General features: G+C 38.1%; 1 protein-coding gene across 2 annotated transcripts in view; it reads right to left on the bottom strand.

Annotated features, from left to right (window-relative positions):
* Nucleotides 1-20,141, bottom strand: part of fhdc1 (FH2 domain containing 1) — a 37,769-nt gene that overhangs the window by 7,075 nt on the left and 10,553 nt on the right. The window contains exons 2-12 of one of the 2 annotated variants that reach the window (XM_055010325.1): nt 15,925-16,044; nt 12,861-13,646; nt 10,077-10,138; nt 8,021-8,123; nt 7,821-7,906; nt 6,932-7,032; nt 5,360-5,430; nt 3,601-3,708; nt 2,458-2,528; nt 1,343-1,460; nt 1,015-1,179 (exon numbers count right to left, since the gene is read on the bottom strand). In XM_055010325.1, coding sequence (XP_054866300.1) covers nt 1,015-1,179; nt 1,343-1,460; nt 2,458-2,528; nt 3,601-3,708; nt 5,360-5,430; nt 6,932-7,032; nt 7,821-7,906; nt 8,021-8,123; nt 10,077-10,138; nt 12,861-13,355 — 1,380 coding nt within the window. In that variant the 5' untranslated portion in view covers nt 13,356-13,646; nt 15,925-16,044. The remainder of the gene's footprint in view (nt 1-1,014; nt 1,180-1,342; nt 1,461-2,457; nt 2,529-3,600; nt 3,709-5,359; nt 5,431-6,931; nt 7,033-7,820; nt 7,907-8,020; nt 8,124-10,076; nt 10,139-12,860; nt 13,647-15,924; nt 16,045-20,141) is intronic. The other variant, XM_023293533.3, reaches the window with a different exon arrangement.

Genomic DNA, 20,141 nt, shown 5'->3' with positions numbered 1-20,141 from the left:
TATTGAAGCAGACCCTTTATTGTATGGTGGTACTGTTACAGAAAGCTGTTATTGTATGGTGGTACTGTTACAGGAAGTTCTTATATTATCTATGCTCTCTTTAAAGCCACCAGAGTCTGTTGACAAATATAGTCATTTTAATTTCACAGAATACCAGAGTTGCTGGTCTTTGCTGGTGTTTTAATTTCCAAACTTACGTATTTAAGCGTGCTACTCTGGATTTGAACACAGTAATGTAAACAACCGATTGAGGGCAGTGGATCAGTTTTATATGAAGTAAAATTACAATTTTTTCCACTGGAGTCTGGTAGCTTCTGGTAGCTTAAGTAAATCTGTACAGCATTAAACCTCAGGAAATAACACTTGTTTAAAAATATTTCACACGAGTGAATGTTGACCTAATATTTTTTATACATTTTTGGGTGCTTTAAACAATTCTTAGCAAACATTTTCATAGGGATCTGTAGTTTTCTGAAACAACACTATAAATGTTTGCCATCATCTTTCTTCTTAACATATTGCCTTAAAATGTCAAATATCAGCAGCAGAGATGGTAGCACACTGCGTCTCAGAGCTTATTTGTAAACCGTTATAAAAAAGCGAGGTAAAGCTATTTAGATATTCTAAAGAGAGCACACACTTAAACTGAAATTGATTTATTCATTTGGGCCACTATTTCTCCAAACTGACAGCTTACCAACTGTAATCTACTGCAGCTAAAACACTGGCAAGTACCTCGTGCAAGCTCATTTCAAACAAGCCAAACTGCGCCACAATATGAAACGCTGAAACTTAAACTAATTCTCCCAAGTGTGTCTGATGTTGTTTGCTTTATTTTCCATGAAGAGTTTGGCTAACCTCTACAAAATCATTTCAGTTGTCTGCTTGTGGGTTTTGCCTTCAGTCTTGTCAGATTTCAGCAGTGTTTCTATCCCAGACCGGACAGATTGCCAAATCTACAAAAACAGGATCAGAATTGTAATAAGCAAGAGTCGTCTTTGCACTCACACCGACCTTAACAGCTTTCTTGAACTTAATGCAGAAGTCTTGGAAGATCCGGAAGCACTCATCCAGCTTGAAGGTGTCCTTATCTTCACAAAAGAAATCGATGAGAGCATTGCCCTCTTTACGCAGATCCAGCCTGCGTCTCTTTAGGTCCTGCAGTGTCTGTGTTGAACTCTGAGACAGGACATAACACACACACATTTTTAATGGATCCACTTTTTTATCATTGTGATTATCTACAGCGCTTGAGTCAGCAGCTTCTGCAATGTACAGTGGCTCTGATCCAACTTTCTGTCTGTGTCTATAACGTATTACATAACTGCTGCTGCTGCTTCACCTGCAGAAAAGGCTCCAGCTGCTGCAGTAGCTCCTGGTCTCCTTGAACCTTCTCCTCCAGGGATTTGATTCGGACATACAAGGAGGAAAACTCCATCTCAATGTTTTCCACTGAGATTCTACACGAAAACAGCAGAAAGATCAGGAAAACATAATATTTGTGCAGGATAGTACATGCAATATAACAACAGTGCTGACTGCAAATAGGCACAACACATGACAACATTTCTGCTGAATGCACTGTCAGACTGATGTTTTTAAATTCTGTATCCTGATGAAGGAAGGAGGGGAGGAGGAATCTTGGCTCTGTGCTGCAGGATCTGCAGTGCCACCACACACAGCAATGACCTTGTGAAGCCAACAGAGCCTGACACTGTGCTGCAAACACGACTGTTTAAGTGCTGCACTTAAGTCCAATGTCAGTTTGTAGTAATGAGGCTGGACTATCAGTGAAGATGTAACACCTTCACAATCAGGCTCCCATTTAAAATCTATCAGCATCTCAGGAAATACCAAGTCAGTAATTTTTCAATGAGTCATTATGGTCTGAATGACTAAACTAGGCCTTCTATTAAGTGTGCAGATGGCTGTTTTCGAAATTACTGCTCCATCTTCTGAGCTCTATGATGTCTCCTGTATGGCTGCTGATTGATAACTGATTAACAGCTTGCCTGAGGTTTTCCTCAACTCCTGAACTCACTCTGTATCAGACTTAGAGTAACAACAATGCTGTCATGCAATATTTTGTTATATTTAATGCCCTGCACAAAGTTCAATGTCTTTAAATACTTCCACAGTAAGTTTTCATTTTCACAGAACTATATTCTTCAAGGTGCGAAAGTGTCTGAAGCAGTGTTTTACATCAAGTCAGCTTATTCACAGTTTAATTTGTATCTTTTTGACACTTCGCAAAGTCATCCATATGTTTGACACCCCTGGTATAAGTGTTCATAGGAGGAGGTTTAAATAAATGTGTGGCCAACATCCTCTTCCACTGATGCATTCCTTCAGTAGAGTTAGGTGTCATTTGCATATAGTTAGACTCTGTATTTTTAGAACTACAACATTTATAATGAGTTTAACTCTTACTCGACACAACTCATTCTCTCCATTTACCTGGCTGCGCTCTGGACATCCTGAAGTTTCTCTGGAAACTTGAGCAGCTTCTCATCTTTTTTCTTCGCCTCCTGAGTGTAGAGACACAGTAAAACAATTTACATCCAACTGTTTGGTGCTTTACGAGGTAAAGTGGCTTCATCGGTGTGCCAAGGCAGTATTCTGTGCTCGGTTATGTAACTGCTTGGCTCTTTTCTGTTTCCTGTCACCATCTGCTGTCCACCTGCCCCCCTGTGATCTCTGGACACTGTTTCTCAAATGCATTGTCTCAAACTGAAATATAATCATCTCCTACACATTATTGAAATACTGAAGATTTGTCTGACTAGACTATACACAAAGGAAAATCTTACTGCTGAAAGTTTGCTCTTCGATAGCTGGGGACACAACACTGTGATTCTTATTTTAGGCTTATTTTAGCTTAGATGTTGTCTGTTACGTTTCTCATATTTTTCTCCTAAAATTCACCAGGAGATATAGGTGAGAAAGAAGGAGAACAATTAGCAACAGGAGTCAAAGTTGAGATTTAAAGGAGATAATTCGACTAATGGATCCATGTTTTCTCAATGTGAGCTGTATATGCATATGTATATATACACACATATATATGTATCAATGTGAATTACACAGTTATTTGCATAAAATAGGTTTGACAAAATATTAGGCAGATTTCTCAGTATAATTCATTATAGCGGTTGTATAATATTTGTCTAAAATATAGCACATATACAGCTCACATGACAAAAATGGAACCATTAGTTGAATTATCTCCTTTAAATTTCAAGTTTGACTCCTGTTGCCAATTGTTCTCCTCCTTTCTCACCTATATCTCCTTGTGAATTTTAAGCTATAGAAAACCAAACTTTGAGCAGTAAGATTTTCCTCTGGGTTTGTCTTAAAGCTTATTTATTTCAACTCAGGTTAAAAAAAAACTGTGTTCAAAAACAGAATCTTATATTACTATTCTTACATAAAAGTATATACAGTAGAGGTTTGACTTAATGCAGCTTAATAAGTAACTCAGACAGTAACTGTATGAAGCTTTGAGCATTAAAAGCTGAAAAGGCAGAAAACCACATCATTACATCAGGATTACATAAGATATAGATCTTAATGGCGTTGTATAAGCAGAGCTTCACTAACCATGGCCACAAAATGCAGCAGGTTCATTCCTGGCTTGTTGGCTTTGGTGTCAGCCAGAGAGAGGAGGGACGACAGCTTGAATCCAACAGCGTTTCCTGCGTAGCCGCCCTGAGAACAGAAGGGAAAAACGAACTTTATTACAAAAAAACAGCAAGATGTTAAAGGATAAGGCTGCTGACATATGATCCTTCTTGCCTCATAGAGTTCAATCCTCTGTAAAATATAAGGAAGAACAAGGTTGACTGATATCTTCTATTTTTGCATACTTCTCACACTTAAATGTTCCAGATCTTCATGTTTGATCCTAATGTTTGCATTTATTGAATATTAGACAGAGACAACCCACAAAATGAAAAATGCATTTTTAAATGATGATTTGTTGAAAACCTGTATCACCTCTGTGAAAAAGTAATTGCCCCCCCGAACCTAATAAGTGGTTGGTCTCTTGGCAGCAACAACTGCAGTTAAATGTTTGTTCCAGCTTGTGATCAGTCTTTTACATCACCATGGAGGAATTCTGGTCCACTCTCCTCTGCAGAATAGTTTTAATTCAGTCACATTAGATGATTTTCCAGGATGAACTGTCTGCAAATATTTTTTCTCTTCAGTCTGCACAGGGATGGGTAGCTTAGCTGACCACAGACTGAGAACAAGATTTGTACAAGACAGAAAAATCCTCCACCCAGTCATTGGAGGATTTTTCTCTGAGGACCTCTGAAGTTTAAAAACTAGATATAATGTACTAAGTGTTGAGCTTTTGAGGTGCTGGTAAGGCAGATTTTGTTACCTTTGACCAGCCATTCTTTATCCTAGGCTGCTGTTACCATCTCTAACAAACGGTCCATTTATTTCTAAGTAATGGTGCCAAAGTACAGCTATGTCAGGAAACTGCTTTGCATTTAACTGTAACAAAACAATGCACAGTGCTGTGAAAAAGTATTCACCCCCCTGCAGAAATCTTCTATTTTTGCATATTTGTCACATGTAGATGTTTCAGATCATTAAACTAATTTTATTGTTAGACAAAGATAACCCAAGAAAACACAAAGTGCAATTTTTAGATGATGATTTCATACTCACATATGACCACTGCCAGGTTTGTTGAACCTAAACATCACTTTATGGCTCGTTCATCCTGGAAAACCTTCTAATATAAGTGAATTAAAATGATCGTGCAGAGAAGAGTGGACCAGAATTCCTCCATGATGTAAAAGACTGATCACAAGCTGGAACAAACATTCAACTGCAGTTGTTGCTGCCAAGAGACCAACCAGTTATTAGGTTCAAGGGCAGCAAGTACTTTTTCACATGGGTGATATTCAATAAATCATCATTTAAAAACTGCATTTTGTGTTTTGTGGGTTATCTCTGCCTAATATTCAATAAATATAGACATTAGTTTGAAGATCTGGAACATTTAAGTGTGAGACATATGCAAAAACAGAAGACATATGGAAATACTTTTTCACAGCACTGTAGTTGATCTAAATCAGCGAATTAAATTTAATTAAGTGGTGGGGAAAGTTTCCATAAATTACGTTTGACATTAGTAGGGGCCATTTTTATGCCAAAAAAATCCCCTAAATTTCTTTGGAAATGTTACTTTTTTGTACTTTTAAATGCTTTACTTACTTTGAATTAAAAGTGAAGACATATACAAAATAATAAAAAAACCAATAATAAAACTATAAAGTAACACCAGCTGTCTTGTTTTACTCAGAGTGATAATGATTGTGAAGTGAACTTTAACAGCTCTCACAGCGTTCATGATGTTTCCAGCCTGCAGCACCAGATGAAGAATGGCATGTAGCTCCTCACAGCCCATCAGCTCTACAGGAAGAGATCGATATAAACGCAGTTAGACACTCCAGAGCAGATCGCAGTGACTCATTACACACTATTTCATTCTCACTTTTCACGACCAAACAGGAAATCTATCAGCAGCAGTAATGTGGACGTTCCAGATTCATTACAAGTTAAAGGAAATTTCTTCTTATGTCCGACCATCTGGCCTTTTTGTACTGACTGTAAGGGTAAATGTTAAACACTTAAATTAAACTGTGCCATAAAAGTTCCACTTAATTGTCCCACGCAGTGCTGAGCTGATTGGCCTGCAATGCAGTGAAAAGGTCACGGTGCTGCAGAGGAGCGTTTCCAATACAGAGTGTGACTCAGCGAAAATGATACCGAGACACAAAAAATGTGTTTTCTGGTCAGCTCATAAACACCCAGAACATCCCTGCATTATGGATACGACAACAGAAGGTAAATATATCACTTATACTTGTGTCATTGGGAGCTACACAGTCAAAATGGGTCGATTTGCTAAAGTTTTCTCATGCATCTATACAACCTTGATGTTGGTGTGACAATTTTGACCGATGCTGCTCACTAAGAAAATGCTTTCAACAGTGTGTTTTTATGCAGATTTAGTGAGGAGAAAGAGTCAGACTTCCATTTATTTTGGGAAATGTCGTGCAACATTTTGGATTTTAAAAAAAAAAAAAAAATGTACAATTCAACTTCAAATCAAGCAGTTGTCCTCTAACCATAATGTTTGGTGATTAAAGGGATGATTTAAAAGGGAAATATTAGTATAACATCATCATACAAAAATAAGCCAACAAGATATGTTCTGCTGGGGGATTAAATACTGATTTCCCTTAATCAACTAGACAATAATTTATAACTGTTAGATAATGTGTTTTTCTGGATTTTTTGGTTGATATTCTCTTACAGTTAAATTCAAACAATTAAAATCAAAGATTGTTTTATTTGATTATTTATTTTTTACAATCAGACAACTTGAATTAATTAACAGATACCTGCCTAGTAGGAAAATACTTACAAATTAAACATTCAATAGTATGATTTTATGCAGATTTAGTGAGGAGAAAGAGTTAGAATTCAATTTATTTTGGGAAATAGCAGCATTTTGGATAGCTGTTCAGCTGGAAGCATGGCTCTAGATTCTTAAGTCTTGTGTCATTCATATTTAATGTAAGGTTTCCGTGAACTTTAAGCAAAATTAAACAAAAACTTAGGACCTTTTTGCAGTTGTTTATAGTCAACAACATCATTTGTAGCGTTTCATTTGGAATTTAAGAAACAAAACAACACCAAACATGACACAGTCTTCTCTTTCCATCTCTCAGATGACATGCTCCTACTTTTTGTTCAGCACCGCTAACAGCTCAGATTTCTGGGTCACCTGTCTGAGCTTCTGAGTGTGTGTGTGTGTGTGTGTGTGTGTGTGTGTGTGTGTGTGTGTGTGTGTGTGTGTGTGTGTGTGTGTGTGTGTGTGAAGATAGCAGAGCTTGCGTGTTATCACCTTTAGTGGCGACTCGGACGACATCGATCTCGTGTCCCATCACTGCACAGCAAGGGAAGAACTCTTCATGGAGGACCATGGCCTCGATCCGAACCTCGAACCTGTCAGAGACGGAGCAGAAACGGTTGAAATTGGCAAAACAGTGGCTTAAAACGATTATTGACGAGTAAATAGGAGGCAGAGCCAGCATGGGTTGACTTAACATGTCTTTATCCGAGTTGCAGTAAGAGAAGAAACTCTATCCTAAATGTTTGCATCGTTATTGAAATGATAGGATTCACTGCATCCTCTGAAAAACCATTTTAATGTGCTATCATCTGGTGTTGTTGGATAAAATTACATGTGAAGTGTTTTAGTGCTTTCTCAATATGAATATCAAACTATGAAAAATGGCTTTTAGTGACATGAAGTGAAAAAAATAGTTTTAATACTTGCAAATATTACAATCTAAAGGAGGGCAGATCAAAATTAAATGCACTTTTTCTCACAGTAATAATTAAATACACCGATCAGGCATAACATCATGACCAATACTGTGTTGGTTACCCTTTTGCTGTCTAAACAGCCCTGAGCAAACGAGGCCTGCACTCCACTAGACCCCTGAAGGTGTGTTGTGGTATCTGGCATCAAGATGTTAGCAGCAGATATATAATATATAACTAATATATCCAACCCACTAACAGGAGCCATGATGATGAGATAATCGGTGTTATTCACTTCACCTGTCAGTGATCACAATGTTATGCCTGATCGGTGTATATAAACGATACCTCTGCTAGACAAAATTTATTACAACTCTGTCCTCAACATTTAACTGTATACCCACTGACTGTCAAACCTCTGACCTCATATTTCTGAGTGGCGTTCATGACCACTGAAGTCAACTCACCGTGGCACCTGGATCAGCAGGTACATAAAGGAATCAACCAGCGTCAGCTTGTCTGGATCGCCTTTGAACGCCTGCAGTTTCTTGATCTGTGGAGAAAATAAAAGAAGAGGAAGCTCAGTACTTTGATTCACATATCATTCAACAACATTATGCTATTCAAGCTTTATTAAACCACCACAGACAGTCAGACAAACACAGACCTCCTCTACGTCAGGCAGCAGCTTCAGCAGGTCTTTGAGCAGCTCTGCTCCGTAAATTTTCCCTTCTCCTCGTCGTATATCTTCAACAATGGAGCGGTTGGACCTGAAAGATGGACAGCTTGGTTCAATTAAGTTCAATGATAAATTGCACAGGTGCTTTCTTTTATTGGCTGCCCCCACAAAAACAGATAAAAGCACTAAATCCAACTGTTCCTGAGAAAGTCAGGTGTCTGGTTTGGCCTCAGCAAACAGGCAAAATAAACCAAAAGCTATAGCAACACAATAAAATCTCCACTTTATACACATCATATCTTAAACTGCTTCTTTTGCTAAACTGTGTATTGCCAATAATGTATTTGTACTCTGTGCAGTGACAATACGGTTGAATCTAATCTTATACAATACATGTGTGCAAAATACACTGAGCGAAATACATATGTGATCCGCTGCATAAAACAACAAAAACTTTTTTACTCTTTCATGTCACGGGACTGTATCTTGGCCCAAATTTTTTGAGCTCTGCAAAGTAATGGAGTAAAAAACTGACTCAAAGAATCTGCAAACCCAGTAAGAATTGTACTGTACATACAGATGATACTTTATACTGAACTGAGGACTAAAACTTGTTAGTAGCAATGAAATGAAACACGGCAAACAAACTAAAAACTGACTGCGATGAGGTCAATGCTCATACTCGGTCTTGACTCAGTACAGTATGGCTCATAGGCAAATGCCATTAAAATACAGTGGGGAGCCATGCAAATGGAGCATCATGCAAACACAGGCCTCCCACACTACTTTTGCACACTGCCCCAGACAATTTATATAACACAGTCCAGTGGAACACACCTTGAGATTTCCTGAACCAATTAATTCTAAACAATGGAGCTCTACGAAAGCCTATTAGAAAAACTGACACAGATTCTGACCCTAATCTCCCTCAGTTTTAATGGATTTGACAGATTCTTCTCAGCAGGACCTAAAACACAGACTGAAACTGTTGGATCTCTCAGGCCACAGCACAAACAGCTTCATAAGTGATATAAAGAAGAAAAAAACAACTATGAGGAAGGATAAAAATAATCTTTCCACTAATTTAAAGTTGAGCTACCTCTCAGTGGAGTCTTGGGCTACTTTAGAGGGAGTTTTTGCTCATTAGTGATGCAGAAATTTTGTGAGAAGTCTCACTGCCCTCCTAATTGCTTGTCAGCTAAATAAACATGATGCAGGTTCACCATCCAATTACTCCTTCTACACAGCCTAATATTCTGGACTCTAAATTCTCGTCTTTAATGCACAACAAAGCTGAGTTTTACGACATTAATCCCACAGAAATATCACAAATACACCGCATATGTGTAGAGAAACAGAAGGAATGCAGACGAGAGGGTGTCCCAGTCACCACATAGTAATTCTGTTACATAACAACTGTATAGGTTGGACCAAAACACTAACCAGCAGTATAGAACACACATTAAAATACCAAAAAACACACGAGAAGCAGATGCATTAAAATACCAAAATACACACACCAGAAGCATGTTTAATGGGAAATTTGCATTGCATCATGAGGAGTTAGTAATATTTTCTCACTTTATCAACAAATTCATGTCTTTACACTTTCATTAGACAAAATGTTTGTCATAATTTATAGCTAGTTAATGAATTTTACCTGAAGAAGGAAAAAAAAATGAATTGATAACTCAGCCTGTTCTGCGGGCACAGATTGAACCAGTAACCCGCTAAGTTTTTTTAAAAAGTTGTTTTTCTGGGTGCCTGGATAGCTCAACTGGTTGAGCGGGCGACCCATGTACAGGGCTAGTCCCTGATGAAGCGGCCTGGGTTTGATTCCTGCTCATGGCCCTTTACTGCATGTCTTCCTGCTATTCTCCCTACTTTCCTGTCTGCCTCTACACTGTCCCTATCCAATCAAGCCTAAAAGCCAAAAAATAACTTTAAAAAAGAGTTGTTTTTCTTTAATTTGTCACCAGTCGCTTATGCTCCATGAGGATTTATGTAAGCTGCTTTTCACTCAGGTAGCCAGTGGAGGACTTACTTCTTAAACTGCTTGAGGAAAATGCCCACATTCATGCCCCTCTTTGAGTCGAGGATGCTGATCTGAAAAGTGAAAAAATAGGAAAGTCATTATGACTTGAATAAACGCACGGTGAGACACACACATGTACCCACATTCCTGGTTGTTGTTGTTGTCTTACCTACATTCCCACTGGGACTCTGATATTCCCCCGAGCCACACGTTTGTTCACAACTCCTTCACTAACAACAGCTTGAACTGACTTCCTAGAACAAGTGACTGTACGGTACAATATGTACATGTTTAAAAAGGCTGCATCACAAGCTCTAATTACAGCTTTTAAATGACAATTAGACACTTGTATGGTTTCATCTAAAGACAGTGACTACAGGTGAGAAGATATCATTCAATTGAGCCTCTGAAGCGCCGCAAAACAAATCACAAAAATGGAACCATTTATCCAAACAATAAAGACTTGACATAATATGAATTTTCCAATGGTCCTTAATGAACTAATCCAGTGTGATGCACCATTCGGTCACCAAACCAACTTAATATCGTGATATTTCATCAAATTCACTTAATTCTACGTCTCTCATTGAAAAACTCTCCAAAAATCAACTGTTTGCACATCCAGACTCTGCAGAAAACAAAACAATCTGCACTTTTCACTGTAACTGGAAAGTCATTAGTGGCTCAGCTGTGACCAGTGAGTTTTCGACTGAACTGCAGGCAGTGTTTACACAGGGCAGGTAAGGAGAAAAGGATAAAAACAAATGAAAAATGCAAGTATTGAAATATCTATAGTATGTAGAGGCACCAGTTTGTAGAGCTGTATGTGCGCACTTGGAATAATAGAGTCCAGTCATTAAAGACTTTCAACTATCTTTGGTTTTTCTTTTAGGATTTACAACATAACATATAATTAACATTGATAACTTTGCTATGTTGCACAAAACATGTCTAAGGTCTTTCTACTTCTTGCAATGGTTGATCTGTTTCCGTAGAGGTGCAGGACTTTATAATGCAGTGAAAAATTAATCCAGAGTGAGGAAAAAATATGACAGAGTTGTAGTTTTTCACCTTTGCCAAGACACACTGTCTGTAATACAGTGATAGAATGTTAAGTTGATTAATCAATTTATAATAAATGACCAACTGAATTTCTTCAACAAGAAAAAAATAGCCAAAAATGATTAGTTCCAGCTTCTCAAATACAAGGATTTACCCTCTCACTGTTTATAACATCGTAAAATGAATGTAGATTGGAGAAAAATGTGCAATTATGAAGATGTCAGACTGGGTTTTCCACTGTCCTGTGACATTTTGTACACTAAGCCATTCATTAATAAATAAAAAAGCAAAAAAACTACTTAGTTAATAAATAAATGTACGGTTAACAGCAGTGATTCCTTAAAAAAATAAACTGCTTAATAATTAGCAAGCATACTAGAAAAAAAATCACACTTTCTCATGAAGTTTCTGTGCAGAGAATTTCCTGAATCTCCCACAGGAGCGTTCAGTAACAACTCTGATTCTGAGTTTTTGTGAGTTAATCACTAAGCTTCGTTCACTTTCCTCTTGCAGGTATTGCCTTACAGTTCACATGTTACTTTCCAGGACTACACAATGATGCAAGGATGCTTTTGTTCGGTTTATGAACACAAATATATATATTTTTACAGACAAAGAAACGCTGTAACTTAGCACACTTACCTAACTTGTCCCTGCAGGGATATTATGATACAATAAGAGCAGAGTGGATTGATGCACTGCAGCTTTGTTATTTATGAATGTGGGACTTTCTAACCTCATGGGTGGTGCGTTCAGGAGCTACGTGCACTTTAGAGGATCAAGTTAACTTTCAGCCTCTGCCAAGATACACTGTCTGTAATACAGTGGGGCTTTTTTTTAAAAATGAATTATGGCATTTTAAGTGGGTAAAACTACATTGAAGACATGGCAGTGGATGGTAAGAGGTTCTAAGTGTCATGACTCCATGTTTCCGCTAACTGATAATTAACTTAATTAAATCGAATCTCATTTTTCAAACTGTACACGCTTTTTTCAGTTCAAATCAAATCAAAACAAATAAAATTTTATTTCTGCAGCACCTTTCAAAACAAATCAACATCATTCAACGTGCTTTTCATTTTGATTGAACAATACATAGAATATAAAAAGTTAAACCAGAAAAAGGACTTCTGCACATGGTGTCATGAAACAATATTAGTGAAAATAATCAGAGATTACAAAATATTAAAAAATTAAGAAATAATTCTAAAATAAATAAATAAATAAATAAATAAAAATAAAATATTAATAATAAATAATATTAGCGAAAATAAAACAAAAGATTATAACATAAAAAATAAGAAAAATTTCTAAAATAAATAAATACAAACAAAATAATAATAACAATAAATAACATTAGTGAAAATAATTAAAGACTCTAAAATATCAAAAGAGTAAGAAAAAACAACAAAATAAAATAAAAATGAATGAGCAAAAACTAAAAATAATAATAAACAATATTAGTGAAAATAATAAAATAATATAAAAGATTAAGAAAAAACAATAAAATAAAATAAAAATTAATAAAAACCTAAACTATGGTAGAACACTCATATAAGCAAGACAAAAGAGATGGGTTTTAAGTATACGTTTAAAAATGTCAATGTTTCTAGCCACATTGCCAGATGTTTTCATTCTGCTCTGTGGAGCAGCAAAAGTTGGGATGTTTTAGATTAGTAAGATAAATCGTGATCACAAAAGGTGTTCTACAAGGACTATGTCTTTGCTCACCTCATCTTTGCTGATCTCCTTAAAGGACCGTGATCGGGTCACTCGAGCTGAGCTTCCGGTGGTTGGCATCGCTCCACGTATGCCAGCCGCCGCCTCCTCCTGCTGCCCAAACAGCTCCTCCACGGAGCGGACATCGATCTGGTACTGCTGCTGTCGCACCGCCATTGTCCAGATGTTGGGCTTCCCGCGGACCTTCTCCTCTGGGATCGGCTTCCAGAAGAAGCTGCGCACGCGACGCTTCTTCCTGACGTTGTGGTTGGCGGTGGCTGGGGGTGGAGGCGGCGGGGGCGCCCCTGGAGGCGGGGGCGGGAGGGGTGGAGGCGGTGGGGCTTCATGCTGGGTGGCGTCGGGGTCGAGGGAAGGCAGGGCGGAGTGAGAGTGTCCAGACATAGAGGACGGATCCGAGGTAGTGATGGAGGACGTGGTGCAGCTGCTGCCCTCGCTGCTGCAGCTCTCTGGTTCATTGGTGGCAGATGGACAACTCATAACCAACATCACAAGGATGAACAGTCAGCATACGACTGATGCTGAAAGAGTAAAGCACACAAAAATCTGACCCTGCTCTTAGAAGATGACTCCAGAGGAACTAATATGTTTTCGTATTGGTGCAGTCTGGTTCACACTTCCTGAAGAAGGTGAGCGTCCCTTCATCTAGTCACAGTGGAGGGAGCATGTCCTTTGATTCTGTCCATCTCCATCCCTCAGCTGGTCGTCCATCGCACCGAGCAGAGCCTTTGAAGGCTACCTTCCAGAGGCAGAGAGCAGGGGGCGGCGATGGCCATGGAGCTACAAGGGCAACAAAAAACAACACAGGACGGGATTACACAGAGGTAGTCATGCATGCTGTCATGGACAATCTGGAATTAGAGAAAATTAAGGGGTACAACAGATCAAAAGAGAAGGGCTCCCCGGTCAAAGGGGCTCACAACGAGGGGAAGTGGCAAATCCGATTTTTTTTTTCTGTTTCTGAGTGGCTTTGAAGTCGGGCTCTGGGTTGCATAATGGTCAGAGACGTGACACACACAGATTAGCTTCTGTTACACAGTTTGGTGTCTTTTTTAAAGAGTTCTCATGTCACAGGACACTAAGAAAGATAACCAACATAGCTGCACATTAAAACAGAGATGTAACAGAATAGAATAGAATGGGATAGAATGTCATTATTGTCATTGTACAACGAAATTGAAGGTACCGTAGGTGTCATAAAAAAGTTAAAAGACTGGGATAAAGATTTTAAACTAGAATAAAATATAAAAGAAACAGAATTAAAGCAACAAAGTGCCTAAAGTGCCCTGGAGTGCAACTGAGAATAAAATAAAAAAAAGTTCATCTACACATAAACATTCATCAGTCCTTTCACATCATCAGATTATTGCACATGTATCATTGTTATTGCCCTTATATTTTGTGTTAATGTTTGATTTTGGTTAGAGCAATCATGGCTCTTACATAAAAAGTATTTTTTAGTCGGTTTGTTCTGGCGTTAAATGTCTAAAAGCACAGAAACCTCATCAATAATGTTGTGTAGTGCAACATTTAATATGTCAGATATATAAAGCTCCATTTCTAGACTTCAATAGTAATTTAATGAATGGTAATCTATTAACAGATTGTAAAATAAATCAAATTAGACTTGCTGATATAAATGAGAGGAACATGAGAACAACAACGGGTCTCTCGTGTTCAGGTGAGCATCATTTGTTGCTATAGTGAAGGGCTTGTCACATAGCAACACCATTAGCTAAACAACACAATAAAAAAAAAAAGCTCGCCAGAAAACTTTGCAAGGTCAACCTGGAAAAGACTACAAGAGCAGAAGGAAATTTAAGTTACCAGATCCAGAAACAGCTCTCAGCTGACTTCAGACAAAAGACTCCTGCAAAACTTAGCTAATGGCTCATTAAACCTACATATACATACAGAAAACACACACTTTTAATGAGGATCTTTCAAATTATTTCAGTTCTGACTAGCTTCTGTCTAGTGTTTCTGACTGAAGTCTGACATTTCTGTAGGAAGATGTCTCGTTCTAACTGATACATCACAGTTTCATCGTCACTGCAGTGTGTTAATCCGCTATAAGTCAAATCATTGTATTTACATGCACCATGGATTCCCACTCAGCATGTCAACATTTGACCTGGATACACGGGTCATGCATTCACATCATTTAGGAAATGAGATTAGGGCCCAGATTACATTTTTGGGATGTTTTTGCTGAGTTTAGAACTACAAAAATTGAGTGACTGTTCTTTTTAATTAGTTTTATGTGCCTTTTTTTCAATGAAAGCAATTTAATTGCTCCGCCAAGGAACACAGTGGAGTTATGTGATGATCAGCATATGCTTGTCTGCTAATCTGTCCTTCCATCTGTTACCAACAAATTTTCAGGGAAGGTCAGAAATGACACAAAGATCAAGTGATTAGATTTTGGCACTGGTGGAAACACCACCACAATTTAATCAATTGTTCCTTATATCATTTCCAACACATAAGTCCCGATAAGTCTGCAGCGGTGGATTTGTAGTGGGACTGCAATCACGTAACCGTCAGCAGGCAGCTGACGTAGTGTTCACTTGTTGTCATAGTTACAGTGACGCCGTGCTGCTATCTCGCAACGATACAGAAATCTTTAACAAATCTGTGGATCCAGACTGTGAGCCGCATCACTACCAAAATCTAATGAGGTGCTTGTGTCATTTCTGGCCTTCCCTGAAAATTACATCCAAATTTGTTAGTCTGTTTTTGAATAACGCTGTTAACAGATGGAAGGATAGATTAACAGACAAACGTACGCGGATTGTCACATAACTCTGCATTCCTTGGTGGTGTAATAATAAAAACTTCTATCTGCGTAACATTACATTACATTACAGAGTGTTAAAAACATTTAATCAAAAGTCTATTTAGTGCTTGAAAATGTTAATAGGGACCTAAATGTAGATGCTAATGGACTATCTGGTGGCCTTATTGCTAAACACGAGTCACAATCGAGTTTCAGATGATAACTTTGTGAACACCATAGTAAGCAGATATGGAAGGAAAGAAAGTACTTAGGTCTAACCCCTCTCGTCTTTGTTAAATCAGTGGCTGTAGCACTCAGTTGGAGGGAAGCTGGTTGTGTTTCAGGAGAAGACATCACTCACCGGCTGAGCTGACGTGGCTTCAGTGATCTGATACTCCACTGCATAAACAAAGAAACGAACAGCAGGCCTCACAGAAAGCAGGAGATAAATCAGAGATTGATGGGAGTGGCACTGTTTGAGCACCTCAAAGAAAAAAATTTAATTTCAGGTGAAACAATCAGATTCAAGAGCAGATAATTCACATTAAAATAATAATAAAATGGTATCTTCTAAGTGATCTCCAGATTGCCTCTTACACAACATCTCACTGCTAATCTCCCACTGGTTCCACCTGACACCCAGAGGTTATTACTAATTGATAAAGCAGACGTCACTAATGGCCTCAGCTGGTCGGTCCTCAGAGCCGGACCACACCATCGCTCATGTTTCATTCATGAGAGAACATCTGACCTCACACCGAGTCATCTCCGCCGTACGCTGCTGAAACATGGCCACTCAGCAGATGTTCTGGGGGGGAAGAGTTAAACTGCTGCCACTTCATGTGCTGTTGTGATATTTATATTTTTCTTTATCATAGGGAACACTTAACCTCTTCCTCTGAGAGCGTAAGACAAGGTCAATAATCCTTGTGTCTGCACAAAGGCTCCACAATTGGCAAACTTATAATAGAAAACTATTCTGCATTAAAAATCCAGACTGTAGAGCATCAAATTTAAGTTTTTAATGTATGAGTCACATTCATCCACTGTATGCATCACAGTGTGAAAGGACACAAACTACAGGTACAGTGAAAAAGTGTTAAAAGAAATCTTCTATTTTTGCACAGTTCTCACACTTAAATGTTCCAGATCATCAAACTTAATATTTATACTTACTGAATATTATACAGAGATAATTATAATTAAAAATTGCCCAAAAAGTGATCAGATTCTCTAAAAACAATAAATTAGTTTTAAAAATCAGAGATTTTTGGTTGAATTGCACAGACCAGATAAGACACAAGCACGGAACCAAATTAAAAAGTGTAAAAAGTAAAACGTCTATAATATGTTGAGCCACCTTGTCTCATCCAGTGTTAATAAAACTTGTAGGCACCTGGAAAAATGCTGCACGTTGATTCCATTTTTGTTTTCTTTTTTAAATGATTCATGGCATTTTAAGTGGGTCATAACTGGTTGCATTATTTTTTATAAAGACTTTATATTGCGTTGAAAAGTAAGTGAGTAAAAATGTTACACAAAGGGGTTAAACTGGTTGTTCTAAATTGGAAGGTGTCAGTGGGAGCTTAAATGCTTCTCTGCTTTGTTTTGTGTTAAACCTGAGATAGATTGATAACCTGTTCAGGAAGTAGCCTGCCTTTTGACCAATGTGAGCTGGAACAGCTCTTCAACATCTTACAGAAACAAATACAAAAATATTGCACAGCTTAGGTTAGCCCAAAGACTTAAAAGCTGGCCCAATAATATGCAAAACAACAATGAGATTGTGCAAAAGAACGAGAGAAAGACACAAAACAATCACAAAAATATGCAAAACAACCACAATCGATGCAAAAAAAAAACCTTGAAAAAGATGCAAAGCCAAACATCTGGGCAACCTGAGCTTCAACAACTGGAACAACATGAAGGACATGGTAGGGCTCCAGACTAACTTTTCCACTGGTAGCACCGGTGCTACCAACTTTTTTTAGTTGGCCGTACCAGCAGCTGATTTGGTCGCCCCCCCATTTTTGCGTATTACAGAAGTGTTTTGTCTCTGTAAAAATATAAACATCTCTAAAACTCACTAATTAACACATTAAATCTTGTTTGTTTCATTTGTACAAAGCTCTAGATAGCCTAGCACAGACTGGGTGTAATATGCTTGATTTGGTTCTATGAATTCAACAAAAAAAATCTACAATGTCTTCATTGACCAGCTTTACAGGTACTTTTTTATCTTTGGATACAGCTATGCAGCTGTTTCTGGTATTTACACACGTGGACAAAATTGTTGGTACCCCTCGGTTAATGATAGAAAAAAACACAATGGTCACAGAAATAACTTGAATCTGACAAAAGTAATAATAAATAAAAATTCTATGAAAATTAACCAATAAAAACCAGACATTGCTTTTGAATCGTGGTTCAACAGAATTATTTTAAAAAATAAACACCTGAAATAGGCCTGGACAAAAATGATGGTACCCTTAACTTAATATTTTGTTGCACAACTTTTTGAGGCGATCACTGCAATCAAACCATTTCTGTAACTGTCAGTGAGACTTCTGCACCTCTCAGCAGGTATTCTGGTCCACTCCTCATGAACAGACTGCTCCAGTTGTCTCAGGTTTGAAGGGTTCCTTCTCCAGATGGCATGTTTCAGCTCCTTGTCCATAAGTGTATGCTAAGCTAGTCAGCCATCAGTAGTTGTTGCATACAGACATGAGAGTGCTATCAATCTAAATACAGGAGAAAGCAAATGAAGTGTCAAACGATCCTGTAAAACTGAGTCCAAAGTTGCCTGCAGTCTCCCTGTCAGCACTGTATTAATGCACTCAGCCAGAAGGTACATTAATCAAGCCTCTCTGAAGAAATGAGCTCCGTGTCAGTGATCGGTTTGTGGTGTTTCACATCCATTTAATTACGGATCACACTGCTGAGCAGCAACACGGCAGTGACCGACATCATTTCCCGAACATGATTTAGAAAATGAAAGACACCCATCGGTAACACTACCCAGAGACGCCCTGAGGACAGAAAGCAGAGGGACGGTTTCTCGCTTCCTCGTATCCACCTGCTGCTGTGAATGAACACAGCGCTTCATCTGAAAGGTCCATCTGTGGTCGACCCTGAGGCATTCCCACTGATATCTGTCTTCATTCTGCCCTCTATCATTAGTCTCTGACGGCTAACACAACCTAAGTCAACAGAGGTCAGTGTTATTGTGAAGTAAAAAACAGTTCCTGTCTTCTAGAACAGAGGGAGTTCAGGACGCCTCCCAGAATAGAGCCAAGAACCAACACTACGCTACCAATTTGATGCCAAAATTCAGTGATAGCATTTGTTTTTCTACAGAACCGTAGGAGCTGTAAATGCAACATGTGGAACAACAGGTGCAGCAACAGGTCAACTAATAAAAAACAAAAACGCACCATGAGTTCTTGTATTTCAGTTGGATGATCAGGAACAAGCTCTAGACAAAAGAGGCATTTTAAGCAGCATATCAAACGTATCCGAGCAGCTCAAACACAGATATGCAGATCTGGACACAGAATTCCAGAGTTCTGTACTACAAAGCCAGCTTGTATAAGTCGGCTCGACAGGAACTAAAACCTCAGTCAGAGTTAACAGGCATCTGAAGATGGTTAAAGTTTCTTTAACTCAGACTTTCTGCTTCAAGCTCTGATCATGTTCACATAAAAGGAGGTATTTAACATGTCATTTGTCTCTTCTTCTGCAGTAAATGAATCGATTGTCTACAGCTGCTTCAGTCAACAGGATGTTTTAATGGAGAACAATGAGGAACTTCAAAAAAATCCCAGCAGCTTATGTCGAAGCAAATTAATTTGATTTACTTTTTTGGTATCAAATGTGGGACAAAGAAACACTGAATTCCAAGTTTCTGATATCATGGCTTCCTTAATATGAAGTAAACATCCTGACAGGCATAACGATCAAGACAGGTCGTGGGACCAATCTAAAAGTTTTCTTAAGGTAAAGTTTAAGCAAACTCTGACTTTTCAAATGTCTGTCTGGTAACCAACAGTCCAACACTCAAGGATATCTAGCTACTTTTAAGTCAGTCACATTTGAGCAAATCAACCATGAATTCTTGTCATTTTTGCAGATGTATTAGTTAAACCATTAATTGTCTAATCCTTGCAGCTCTACAATATAATATGTCAACTCGGATCCTGTATTTGTCATAAAAATGGTTATTTTGCAAATAGGAAGCCTCCTATTATCTTCCAGGCTTAGTTTCGGTTGGTTTTCTTTCTATCTTTGTGTTCCTTTAAGACGGATTTTGAAAAATATTGGTTTATGCATGTCAGATAGATCCCAGATTCGATCTGAAAATTTGGACCCAACATCTGAGAGAGATGCGAGTAAAGAAAAGGCAAACATTTTTTATACAAAATTCAGTTTTTCTAACTTTTCGAAACTTTATATTCTTTGTTTGAGCTAATCACTGTTGTATGGGACACCAGCAGAAG

The sequence above is a fragment of the Amphiprion ocellaris genome, chromosome 4, assembly GCF_022539595.1.
Source record: "Amphiprion ocellaris isolate individual 3 ecotype Okinawa chromosome 4, ASM2253959v1, whole genome shotgun sequence".
Lineage (NCBI taxonomy): Eukaryota > Metazoa > Chordata > Actinopteri > Pomacentridae > Amphiprion > Amphiprion ocellaris.
The sequence above is the reverse complement of the archived record's forward strand: the minus strand, read 5'-3'. Positions and strand labels throughout refer to the sequence as shown.